The 12640-nt window shown below is 39.2% G+C and overlaps 2 protein-coding genes across 2 annotated transcripts; both read left to right on the top strand.

Annotated features, from left to right (window-relative positions):
• The first annotated feature begins 2396 nt into the window (after positions 1–2396).
• LOC145899992 (uncharacterized) lies at positions 2397–8207 on the top strand. The gene is made up of 6 exons (XM_082988828.1): positions 2397–2569; positions 4891–5119; positions 6334–6455; positions 6602–6646; positions 6917–7089; positions 7493–8207. The coding sequence occupies exons 1-6, from the start codon at positions 2437–2439 to the stop codon at positions 7838–7840; spliced, it is 1050 nt and encodes a 349-aa protein (XP_082844954.1). The 5' UTR covers positions 2397–2436; the 3' UTR covers positions 7841–8207.
• Positions 8208–9307: 1100 nt separating this feature from the next.
• Positions 9308–11933, top strand: LOC145889445 (thioredoxin-interacting protein-like). Its single transcript, XM_082980405.1, has 10 exons — positions 9308–9441; positions 9612–9728; positions 9803–9898; positions 10303–10424; positions 10799–10978; positions 11051–11141; positions 11188–11278; positions 11368–11468; positions 11703–11783; positions 11866–11933. Exons 1-10 carry the CDS (start codon positions 9330–9332, stop codon positions 11931–11933), a joined length of 1059 nt encoding a protein of 352 aa, XP_082836531.1. The 5' UTR covers positions 9308–9329.
• Positions 11934–12640: the final 707 nt, after the last annotated feature.

Raw genomic sequence — 12640 nt, 5'->3', positions numbered from 1 at the left:
GAAAATGTAACTAATACTGCTGGAATCGAACTGTTTTCTTGGTGGTGCTGAGAGATCTACCTTTATGATATTCAAGTTTAACAGGCCTTTCAGTTAACTAATGTTAAAAGATTTATGAAACTTACAAGAGTAATTCTAAATCTTTTAACATCAGAAGAAATAGAATTGTAACTTAAAAGTAATTGCAGTTTAAAAATCACGGTTTAATAATTGCGGATGTGACACAAATACTCGTAAGGCACCAAAGCCCATCGACCCCAATATTAACTGCAATACATGATAATCCCTGATTGTGATTGGTGCCTCCATGGTCATGTGCTTCTCACGACAGCATGCATGGTTGTTAACAAACGGATGTCCATTAAGCGATTAAGTTTTGCAATCGTTAATGTCGTGATATGTTGTTTTTCATTGCATTTTGCAAAGTCGTTTTTGTGTTGTTAGGAATTATCTGATAATGGAAATTTCGTAAAGAAAGAATGCTCGCATGTAAAAGGCGTATAATAACTTCACTGCAAGACAGAGAAAGGATTAGGCAATTTTGCTATTCAGACAGGCAAGGGCTGCAGCAGTTGGGTGTTTAAATATTTAATGTGATTGACTTCGGTGTTAGCGTAGCACAGTGGGTAGTTTATAGTTTGGTCGACAGGCAGGGGATAAGGATAGACAAAGCACAGGTACCAGTTTTTGACATTGAATATTATCAAAGTATAAAATATAAAATTTTTCGTCAATTTTGGTATTATGATGTGTTTTTCAACTCTTTCCACTCCGGACCATTTTCGCTGAACTGGCTCTAGAATCCGGGATTTTTTAGCAAAAATCTCAATTTTCGAACACTTCCTATTTCGTGAATATATAAATTAGAGCGGTTACCAGCGTTGCAAAAGAAAGGGTCAACTCCGTGCTGCACCTAGGCAAGTTGCAGCTTGCTGTGAACAGTAGTTCGATAAATTTTTTTCAACTTTTTCCAAACTAGTAAAAATTGCTTGTTTTGGGGTATGGTTGCAAATGAAATACTCACGGCCTAGTTATAAGGTGTAATAGTTAGATTTTTGGTATGTAACACACCAATGTAATGTGGGATCAGGGAAAAATTTCAATTCTTGTCCAGTTATAGTTGTTTTTATGTAACAGCCCATCGAAATTTAACATTTTTTCTCAAATATGGTGAAAAATCAAAAATATATCTTTCGGGAGTTTGTTTATATCTAACTTACTGAGGATTTTTTTGTACACAAGCTTTGTAGTGCTGCAGTAAGCATTATGCAAACATCTATTTACAATAATAAGTCAAAACCTGTTTAAAAATTTCTCAAATTTTGCAAAAAAAAGGTATTTCGGTCTGATACTACAACTGGGACCCATTCGTGTAACAACATTTTCTCGTGGTTTGGTCTCAGAAATGCCCCCCACTTGCCATATTTTACCTCCTAATGCATTTTGGATCTGTTTTGCTAAAATTGCCTTCTGTTTTTGCACAGTACAAGGTTTTCTTGATTCATGCAAGCTGATTAATTACAGGACAAAAATATCTAGCCAACTCATTCCTTAATTTTCTGCCACAACGACCGTTACCTTGTATTTGCTTCGCAGGCTTTATGACGTCACAGTGGACATTCAATACGCTCGTAATTTTTATGTCGAGGGTTCAAGCGATTTCTGTACTTACAGCACCGATTCTATTTCCATTATAACAGCGCGTTGCTGGTCCTATTGCAACCGAAATATGTGAAAACAGTGCAAAAAAACTCCCAAAATTTGCAAAAAAATTAGCGTTATATATATTGATCAAAATTCGTCAAAACATTATTGTCAACTTTTGTTGACGCAAGGAACTGTTTTTCCATCCTAGTACATCCAAATGCATGTATTTTTGCGCAGCCAAGGCTTACGATCGCGACGCAATGACGATTTCATTTACTGTCTATATATAGACGCTCGGAGTGGAAAGAGTTGATAAACTAAATGTATCATAACAAGAACTTATATATTGCTGGCTGTCGCATCGTCTGTTATGGTAAAGAACTTTGCACAAGATTTTTTTAGCAGTGTTTGCATGCAACAACAGCCTTGGCAAACTTTTGAGTAAATCATTCTTAACTACCGATATTAGGGACGGTTTGTCAGGAAAATTTAGAGTAAAGTAGAAAAAATATTTTGTACTTTCTTATGACGTTTATACAGTTACTGTGTTCAACTTCCGACGTTTTAGTCAAATCAATGAAGCTTCTTTGCTAGCATTGGCATGCACGTGATATGGCCTATATGATTTGTTTCACCACAGGCCTTGATTTGATAAAAAATGTCATTGGATGATTAACGAATTATTTAGTTTTCTTGCCCCCACTTTAACAGTTATGTACACGACAATGTTTTTCAGGTTGAATAGCAAAACACTTTATTGCGAAAATTCACTGTTTAGTTTTTGCCAAAATGCTGAAGAACAGAGACACTCCGTCAAACCCCTACCGGGTCCCACCCCAACCTACCCCGATGTGGATAAAAGTGTGCATAAGTTGTTTGTTGGTGTGCGTTCTGGCCCTCATGGGTGCCGTCATCTTCCTGAGTAAGTAAATTGAGTACTTTTAAAACTTAAAACTAAATAAAAATAATCGATACTTATCAAATTCTAATGACTTGTGCCTAATGAAGCGCACCGCCGTTTTGATAGAAGCGTGTTGGAAGCAGCTTCGCATTTTACAAACGTTTTTTTTATTGTGTTTACATGGTTAATGTGAAGGTTTACTGTTTCACTGCAAGTAAAAGAGTTTAAAACATGAACAAAATTAAGTTTTGGAAGCAAAGGCAAATTAAAGCGTTTGGGACAAAAGTTGATACACTGCCTTTGAATAAGGAATACTGAGCAAATTTGAAGTATTTACTAATATCAAAAGACTGCGCATTATTTTCATGAAATACTCAAACGAGGTTTGACATATTCAACATTTTAGTTAAGATAAAATGTTGCTTCAATAAGTCAAAAGTTAGTGTTGTTTCTGGTACATTTTTCCAAACGAAAAAGCGCCAACGAAATTCAAACTAAACCTTTTTGACCTCACTCCTGTATGAGCCCGTTGATGACCATCAAGGGAGACAAATAGTCTCGAAACAGGCGTAAAATGAAAAACAAACGCATGTTCCTGTCACCGTGTAATTGCATAGCGCCGAATCCGTAGTGTAAATCTCCAAACCCATTACTAAAACAAAGAGTGACTGTGATCAATGGTTTTTGGCTTGATTCCGTCGGGCGAGCCCACTTTCAAAGGCCCAGCGCACAACAACACGCCTCAAGTAAAATCGATTGACTTCTTGCGTGGTTGATCGTCGGCGGGTTTTATCCACGGCAGATGTTCCTTAAAAGCTTGTGATTGACGGCGCTTGAAAAATTTAAATTGGGCATAGGAACATTGCGGAACTTTTAAAACAAGTACGAATTTATTTTAATTAGTGTTGGGACGGTCGGTGTGTTGGCAACTTTCGCGCTGTTTGACGTTTAAAATTTTGACTAGAAATCGATTTCGTTGCATGGATGCGTTTCAAGGTCGATGGGTATTGAAAACAATTTTGTTTTGAAACAAAATTGTAAGCTTTTCCAGCAGTACATGCCTTTTCAAGCACAATTTTTCCTGGTAGAAAACAGCTTTGCGACAAATTGTTCCCCAGAAATAATCGCATTTGTATAAGACTTCAAATCCAATTATCGCTCACTTTCCGCTAATAAACATTTTTAATGAACCGTAACAACCCGTTAGCGACAGACCCACAGTCCGATATTTTAACTTTTCGCATGTTATTCACGTGACCAATATCAACAGCGTCAATTCCATGCAAAAACCAAAAACTTTCGCCAAAGATGGCATGTTTATTCAAGCATTTTCATGCTTTGTTCTATAGTTGGGCGTCGGTGTAGTAAAACTATCAGCTCCCCTCTTCAAATATTAATGCGGTGGGCATAAATAATGGAGGACGGGGCCACTCTTCTGAAGACGGCAAAGTGCATTGTTTTATTCACTTTATGTTGCGCATACCGTCTGGCGCCATACGCCACAACATCTGTGCCTGACGTGGTCGAAGGTCTTACACCGTAAAAGAGAAAATCGATACAAATGCATTTTGATGTCTCTATATATTTTCATGACGTCTTAAATTTATGTGGTAATGATACGGGATGTCGCATAAAATGCGGTTAATGCCTCGTCACGAGTCAATTAAACTGCTGTAAAAACCATTATTAGTTCAAATTATCACTGACTTCCAAAACATTTTATGTAACATTTAAAACACAAAATCGATTAAATTTTACGTGGAATGAAACAAAATATCGCCATCACTAATCTAGAAAATAAGTTTGTAAAAGTTGACATCAGTAACAATGCTTATTGGTTAGCAATAAAATAAGGGCCGTGAAGACCTACCACTTAAGGACAAATGATTTGTTCTTAATGTAAGAAACACAATTTTGTTTCAGCTCAACCGTATATATACTACATACCCTTTATATAACCCTATAGGGTTTCTACATATATCACCACATTTCATGGTCGATGTTCGTCACCGCGACAAACGTTTGATCCCCACATTTCTTAGGGCGTCTCGGTGATTCCTTTTTGGCCATGAATCGTTGCTGGCTATGTTTTGGAGCTCCGGCCGTCGCAACTACGAAATATAATGTTAATTCGTCGGCTACAAGAAGGGCCATGTTCAAATACTCGGGCGTAGATTTGAACACTTACATCTCAGTCGTGTCAGGGCAAATCCTTGTGTATTGAATCCGTAATATACCCCCCCCCCCCCCCCCCCCCCCCCCTCAATGTAAAACAACCGCTGTTCGTTGAACAACAAACGTAATCACCCGCCATCATTCAATAGGTTTGTTTTTGGTTGCAGTGATGGTTCCACAATGCACGCCGGTGTGCGAATTCGCGGCCACTGGTCAAGAGAAGGCGGCTCCGTCGCGAGATGGCAGTAGAAGGGATGTGGCAATGGCAGATCAAGGGGAGAAGCAATTAGCCAAGCCGAATGGTGACATTCAAACTCTGAGTGAAAATGTTAAAAAGTTGACAGCCACAGTTGTCGGTCTTCAGTCTCGAGTCGGTAACTTGGAGAGCTCGTACAGGTAGATGACCGTTTTCACTGATTTTTGCACGTATTTTGATGTTTTACTCTGGATCAGAACGTGACCGATTGCAGTATTGCTATTTTACCTAAACGCGAAAGAAATATAACATGCAGCGGCTTTTAAACTATCTGTAACATGGGCGAAAGTCGTGCTCCCAAACGCTCGGAAAAAGAATTCTTTGAGCTCGAAATTCATGTTCGATCGATGTGGTTGGGTTAAGGTTTTAAACAATAACATGCATAATTAATCCAAGGGGTCACGTGCCATCGATTACTTTCCAATGTCCTATCACAATTAGCTATGTCCCATCGGAACATCGTTCTTCTTGTTCCGTAGGCCTCGGCTTAATTACTAGAGGCTGATGGAAAGTTTTTGAAAATCTTTTTCGCAAAGCACACTGTCTCTTTATAGCGAAATACGGTCGGAATGCATTTTGCAACAAAACCGCATTGGTCGCTGTCATACGTCTACAATGCACAGCACACCTCCGCGCTATCAAAAGAAAAATTTCTGCCGCCTTAATTTTATTATAAAATGTATAAGTTTTTCGCCATGGCAATGAAAACCTTTTCGAAAGAAATAGTGTGTGCGAACGTAGCATCATACAAGAAAAATTATTTTTTTCAACGTCGCCAAATTTTTGTGGTTCCCGGGAGGACGCTGGGCCACATCAACATCAAATCGAGATCGATGGTGGCATGGTGTAAGTTGATTACGCGGGGCTGTTGTGATCGATGGCCGACCGCAGAAGGGCGCAGTGGACGTAAATTACTCCCCAGGTTCACCTCCAATAGCGAGTTCGCAATTGATTTTCAGCCCATTTGCGCTCAATGCACGCATGCGACGATAAACAGCATATCGGTGACCGTCAAAACGTGTATGCATACACGGTGACGCAGAGTATGGGTGGAATGGAAAAACTCTTTACTTGTTGCCTGATAAACCGGTTTGCCAGATTAGTCCTCGTTTCGCTTAACCTTGTTCATTTCATTAAATGTTTATTTGCAATTTTTCGTAACATAAGCGTATGCGAACATGCATTTCTCTGCCTAAAGTGTGAAATATACGATTTTTTTTTTCTTTTACATTTCTTTTAGTTTATTTTCCGGCTTCATATGCATTTTTTTTCATTTCTTTACTTCGTTTATTGTTTGACTTCCATAAAGCAACTCGGCCCATTTCTTATATGGCCACGTACCTTATTTTTGTAGAAAACTGATCAGCAATCGAGACCGAGTCGACATTTCCTCCGGAAGATCAGCCGGCGTTGCTTTGTCGCCGTCGGAGGTCGCTACCCTACGCAAGATTCCCCAGCTGCAGTCGCTTACACGAAGTAGGCCTAAAACTGGCATAAAGTTTTGTTAGGAAAGGGTTTATCAATGACAATGTGGTTTTCTTTTGAGTAATCTTGATAGAAATGGATCATTTCGTTTCTCTTTAGGTAAAGCACGTGTGTATAAAAGTGTTTTTTTTTCGCAGATTTGGACGCAAAACTGACCAGACACATAAGCGGTGATCGCCAAGGTACGTTTTACCACGTCCTTAGTCTGGATAGCGCGGCATAACCCAACCGGATCAATTTTCCCAATAATTCTTATTAAACGTTGGGCGGGTGATTGCCAGCATTAGTCAAGCGCCCGACCAATATACCAAAAAGAAAACCAGATCCGATTCGTGCCCAGGAAATCCTGTGTTTAAATCCCGTTGTGGTCAGGCAAAAAAAATCCTCTTTGAACGCTCCTATTTCTTTTGCATTTCATTATAATGATAATTATTGTAACCCTTGTGCAGCAGATTCGCTCCCGGCCAAATACCCTGAATTGTGCAAGGAGGGCCACTACCGGTTCGGCGTCCACTGCTACATGGTTGGTGATGCGAAGTTGGACCAGAGGGCGGCCAAGAAGTGGTGCCGAGACGACTTGGGTGATCAAGCTAGCTTGGCTATAATAAAGGATAGACTTACACAGGTAAACATTGTAAAAGGATTAAGCCATTGTTTTTCAACCAATAATGGTCATGCAGCTGTGTTCCAGTGGGCTACGATACTATGTGGAAGTACACATTTGTATACCTTGGTATATTTGACACGAATAAAGCGTAGCTAAGTTAATGAAATATTCGCCCACGCAGCTTCTGAAAAATAAACCTGGTCCGCATGAACAAAAAGGTTAAGAAACACTGAGTTAAGCTATTCATGATTTTGCGGTGGGCGGAATGCCAAAGCTGATTTTGGGAAACAAAAAATAATGAATATACGGAGCAGAAGAAAACTCCTTTTGCGATTGTTCCGATAGTGTGTTAAGTTTCCAGCATACTTGTACGTGTAGTCTACTTCTTAACAGCGGCTTAAATTATCTCTTTTGTTTGCAGAATTTCATATCTAGCAAGTTGGCGTCCCGTGTGAGCACCTACTGGATCGGAATCCAGCGACAGTCGGCGGCTCCTTCCACCTACGCTAACTTTCCCACCTCTACATCCAGCTCAATAGCGCCCTCTGCCGTCCGCTCAGGCCAATTCGAGTACAGCGACGGAACCAGGGTCCAACGAAACGTCTGGCAAATGTGGCGCCCGGACAACCCAGCCGAGGGCGGGTCGGCAGCGGGCAAGAACTGCGCTCAGCTTTCGTTTGACCGCATGACGGCGCAATGGCGCTGGGAAGAGAAGCTGTGCTCGGATCGCACGGGTTACATTTGTCAATACTACATTATGACGTCATAAACAGGGTGGAAGTGGAAGAGGACCGTATTTTTCGGAAGGTTGTCGGCGAGCCTCTGCGTGTCGTGTATATCGTGTGAAAAAATGCAGGTCATTTTACGCTGGTGTCTGCTGCCCAACCATCCATGCTTCCTTCGCTCAATAGTGGATTCCACTCTTGGCTTTTACATTTGTAGCTCATTAAACAATTGCACACATCTTGAAGAACAATAATGTAAAACTACTGTAACAAACATGGTTATTTGCAAAGTAAAATATACGTCAAACGTCCATGTTTGGCTTTGTGTTTTTGTGACCGGAATTTAAAATTCCTCTTTTCGCGGTTGCATAACTTTGTACAATTGTTTCCGACAGATCAAACGCTTTTATCATTGCACACCTTTACTGCTTTTCGTGTTTAACTCTTTGGTTGGGTTCTTTTTGTAAATACTTTCTCGAATACCTTGCCTTTGTATCGTGGTTCTTTGTGTCATGATAGCAGTGTTGTCACTGCAATAAAACCGTATCACAGATGTCACGTGATTTGAGTCACGTGATCGTGACTTGTTTGCTCGGTTCTGACTTTCTGCACATGCTTACCTGACAGTCAGTTTATTGTTCGTACTGATGAGAAACACAGTTGTGTTCGAAACGTCTGCATGATAACAAGGCTTAAGTCAGGAATCTGCGTATTATATTTAAACTGAATATCAGATCTAAAAATGCAAAAGCTAACAGCAGTTAGAAAGTAGTGACTGACGAAGCTGTTTTTAGTCCTTTTGCATTTTGTTGAAACCAAATAACATATGCGGTAAGATTAAATTAATTATTGTTGTTATTTGGCTTTGTAAAATGTTTACCTGCGTATTTAGTAAAACAGTATAAAATAAAACAGCTTTGTATAAGCATAGCCAGATATACTTCACTAAAGTGCCCAATGAACAGTGCTTTGCAGGTTTTTTCTGTGAACATAAAATAAAGTTTTAGTCTACTTATTCTTTTACAAATTACGTCCATGCAAGCGTTGAAAATTGGGGTTAAATGCCTTAGCAACTTGACTCAGTAACCTCAGCCAGTGGTACACGTAAAGCAACGTTAAACCCGATCTGGTTAATAATTAACGGGGTTCTGTATTCTCCTCAGATTCCTGCAAATAAGTGACGTATCGCGAGTCACGTGGCCGTAATACGAATAAAAACAAATAATCTCACGTGACTGAAGGACAGCAATGAAACATGTCATATGTCATATGTCATATGACTCGAGGTGCTTTTATATACGATTTCTCGGGCCAACGGCTCCTATTCGCTCTGGAAGCCTTAATGTACAAGTACATTAGCATGCTATTGGTGTCCCATTTAGCTATTTAGACTAATACCGCGTATATATATTAATGTTTCAAAATACGTGGCTGTTGTTGCAATGTTTCTGTGACAATTTGGACACTAACTGCCAAATTAAAGTTACTGACAAATTTGATTGATATCACAGAAAAATATAGTGTTAAAGTCACATGTCTGTAAGAATTGACGTTGTTTTCAACAAGAAAGAAGAAGAATTTCAGCCAGGGGATGAAGTTGGTGGTACCGTTACCCTAGACGTAGAGGCCGACATAAATATAAGAGGTATTTTTTTTCCTAATATTTCTTCAGCATGGAACTTTTTCGAATATTCAAAACCTGCAGGCCTTTTCCTATATAATGCCTATCTCTGATTTTTCCTGTGACTCATACAGATTTGTGTGCATGGCCTTTAAAAAATTGTTCTGTGATGCTAAAACAGCGCATGTTTACAGGGGTTCTCGTAAGATGTGTTGGTAAATGCCACAACTCCTGGGTTGAGTGGGGCCACAGGACGTACTACCGCAAGAACGAAAAGTACATTGACAGCCAGGTCTGCCTTTGGCCGAAAGGTAAACAAGTGACAATATGTTATCAAGTTGCCTTAAATTCTCTTACTTTTTTGCATTTAAACAAATTCTTTTAGGTGGAAAGGTGGGTCAGGGGGTGGTACTGAGAATCGGACAATATCAGTTTCCATTCGAATTTCTGGTGCCACAAAATACCCCTCCAAGTTTCGAAGGTAATTGTTGACAGTGCAAGGAAAATAAACTTTCATCAGTAAAGTGTGTTTGCTCTAATATTTTGTGGACAATCTATAATCTCTCCCTTTCACATAGAGCTACACTGTAAAGCCAAAGTATAACAGAATCTACATAAATAATAACTTATAGCTAGGTCTGCATGTGTATATAAATATGTATAAGCACAATTTTTCCGAACCACGTCAAATTATACAGAAGCAAAATAGCCATAATACCCGTTGAGCTGCAGGCAGCTGTGCACACACTGGTGACTGCTCCACTTGAACTAACTATAGTTAGCTAGCCTGAAACAGACTCTCCCACTTTGTAGTTGTACGACCCGTTGAGTACACATAAATAGGTAATGAATAACAGAGCCAACCAACTTCAAATTAATTATTAGGTGGAGTGGGGTCAATCCGTTACCACATTGAAGTTTGCATCGATAGAGTTCTAAATCCAACCAACTTTACTTTCAAGAAGCAATTCACCGTGATCCGTCGCGGCGAACTTATTGATGATCAGGTGATAACTTATATTGGCAACATGTTTTTTTTTTTGCATTGGAAACTATAACTATAACTTTTTGTTTATTTACATCTATATTATGTTTAACAACCAATGCATTGGTCACTGACCTGAATGTTTGCGCTATTTAGTAAATAGTTGACTCTGATAGAGTTTCTCAAACATTATTAAACCAGGTTATCCAGCCGCACCAGAACACAAATGCTCACTTATTTTATTTTTTTTGCTTTCCAGACGTTTTTAAACGATAGGAACGGGCCAAACAGTTGGTTCATTGCATAACCGAACAAAATTTTACCAAGCCCCAGATCTGTAAATCATTGTACAGAACATTATTTTTGACTAACTTTGGTGGCATTTGATAAACTTAGTTGACTACTGACGGCTTTGCTGAACGATCACCGACGTTGATTGGCAGCCATTCCCCTGTCAAAGTATCGGTTAGCTGCGACAAGCCATCCTATGACAGCGGAGACGTAATTCACGTTGACGTGGCCATTAAAGACAGCTGCGAGTTCGAGGTCGAAAAAATACGGTTGGCGCTCAGACAGGTAGATCATTTTGTTGAAATATACAACTAAAAATATGTCGGGTTTGAAAAGGTTAAATTGTTGCTTTTGCAGACGTGCGTGTTTGAGGGGAAGTCTCTCTTCACCTTTTGCAAGCGTACACACGACAACGTGTCGGAAATATCGGAGAACGTCAACGCGAAAAGTAAGCCTAACCCTTAACCTTCCTTTGCAACGTATAAGTTTTTTAGGTTTAGCCAAAGCCATTAATTTGTTAGATAACATTATCCAAACTTTAAGACCACCTGACATTCAGCTTTTTGCCCTGATGGGACACAGAAGGTGTTCGAAACGTTTTGAACCAATTTTATAGCTTGGGAATTTATTTTAGCGATTATGCCGTAAATGACGAGATTGTATTTTTTGTGAAGATATGGAAACGACCTGTTGGCAAGGCAAGATCTCTGTACCACACGTTATTGCCTCTCATCTGAGTGGATGCTCCATTATTCGTCTCTACTACAAGTTGAACGTACGTATAATAAACCAAGCAAATAACAAACAGCGACAGGATCACATTTGATAATTTTGTGGCCACGGCTAGCGAAAAACCATCGTAGAAAGAATGATTTCGCTTTTCCTTTTGATCTTCTGTCGATCTAATCGTGCCCATGTGCGTAGGCCTCGTTAATTCAACGAAAATTTTCAATGCTGATGAGTGCGTTTATTTACTTAAACAAACACTACAATTTGGTTTATGTTTTAGTAAAATGTGGAAGAGAAATAAAAGTTAAAGTTCCGCTTCAAATCAATTGCATTTCCAAGGGGAAAGCCCAGATGTTGACAGGTATGTAAATGATAAATTATGTAGATATAGGCATTTGTTTAAATTAAAAAATATAGCCTATATAAAACTTTTACCTTTGCAGACGATTTGCCATCGTATTCGGCGTTGGCACAACAAGACCAGACCAACCAGTTAGAATCAACAGATTGATAATGGGTTATGGATGTGGAATTTCATTATTCGTTGCTTAATTTTTCATTGTGAATTGTATTTGTGTCAATAAAACCTGTACTTGACTTCTCGCAGAAGAATTTCTGGGTTAAAATTACCTACATTTATCTTCCAAAAACATATAGCACAAAATTCATATGACGAGTTTTGGGGTTAACAGCGCCAACGCCAACGCCACACGACGCTTTTAATAAAAGACTGTTGCTGGGGTAAGTTTAACTCTGTTGGAGCAAACGATTTCAAAATTTCAATCTGTTTTCTTTCTGGAAAAACACGCAAAAATAAAACAACAACAAAGAGTATGTCATGTAGTAGTTAAAAATATATTTTACAGTAAGAGTTTTAAAATTACGTAACGGGTGACAAATTATTCTGCGGTAAACGAAAAGTTTTCAAGAGTCTGTTTTCAGGACACTATCTTTCTATGAAATTAAAATACTACTCGAAAAATCTAACATTGGGAGTTTGGCGCTGCGTGAGAATCGGTTTTGAAATTTTGTGTTTTGTTAAATTTATCAACGTTACTTGCAGCAGAGACTACTTTGCAGCAAAGCATTTATGTAAAAAAGGTAACTGGGGCGGTCTGGATTTAAACAATCGGCGGACAGGCATCTGCTGTTTGAAGTTTTTGTGTTTGCTGTTCTTTAACTTCTTTGTAGGGCTGCGGTTTAACAAGGCTGTAAAAA

This window comes from Ascidia mentula, chromosome 1 (assembly GCF_947561715.1).
Source record: "Ascidia mentula chromosome 1, kaAscMent1.1, whole genome shotgun sequence".
Taxonomy (NCBI): Eukaryota; Metazoa; Chordata; class Ascidiacea; order Phlebobranchia; family Ascidiidae; genus Ascidia; species Ascidia mentula.
The sequence above is the reverse complement of the archived record's forward strand: the minus strand, read 5'-3'. Positions and strand labels throughout refer to the sequence as shown.

What these genes read in the sequence shown, in the direction of transcription:
- LOC145899992 (XM_082988828.1), top strand. Translation starts at nt 2,437, where the DNA reads ATGCTGAAGAACAGAGACACTCCGTCAAACCCCTACCGGGTCCCACCC. An exon ending in GGGTGCCGTCATCTTCCTGA is followed by an intron (nt 2,570 to 4,890) that starts GTAAGTAAATTG and finishes TTTTGGTTGCAG; the next exon opens with TGATGGTTCCACAATGCACG. An exon ending in AACTTGGAGAGCTCGTACAG is followed by an intron (nt 5,120 to 6,333) that starts GTAGATGACCGT and finishes TTATTTTTGTAG; the next exon opens with AAAACTGATCAGCAATCGAG.
- LOC145889445 (XM_082980405.1), top strand. Translation starts at nt 9,330, where the DNA reads ATGTCTGTAAGAATTGACGTTGTTTTCAACAAGAAAGAAGAAGAATTT. An exon ending in GGCCGACATAAATATAAGAG is followed by an intron (nt 9,442 to 9,611) that starts GTATTTTTTTTC and finishes GCATGTTTACAG; the next exon opens with GGGTTCTCGTAAGATGTGTT. An exon ending in TACCCCTCCAAGTTTCGAAG is followed by an intron (nt 9,899 to 10,302) that starts GTAATTGTTGAC and finishes ATTAATTATTAG; the next exon opens with GTGGAGTGGGGTCAATCCGT.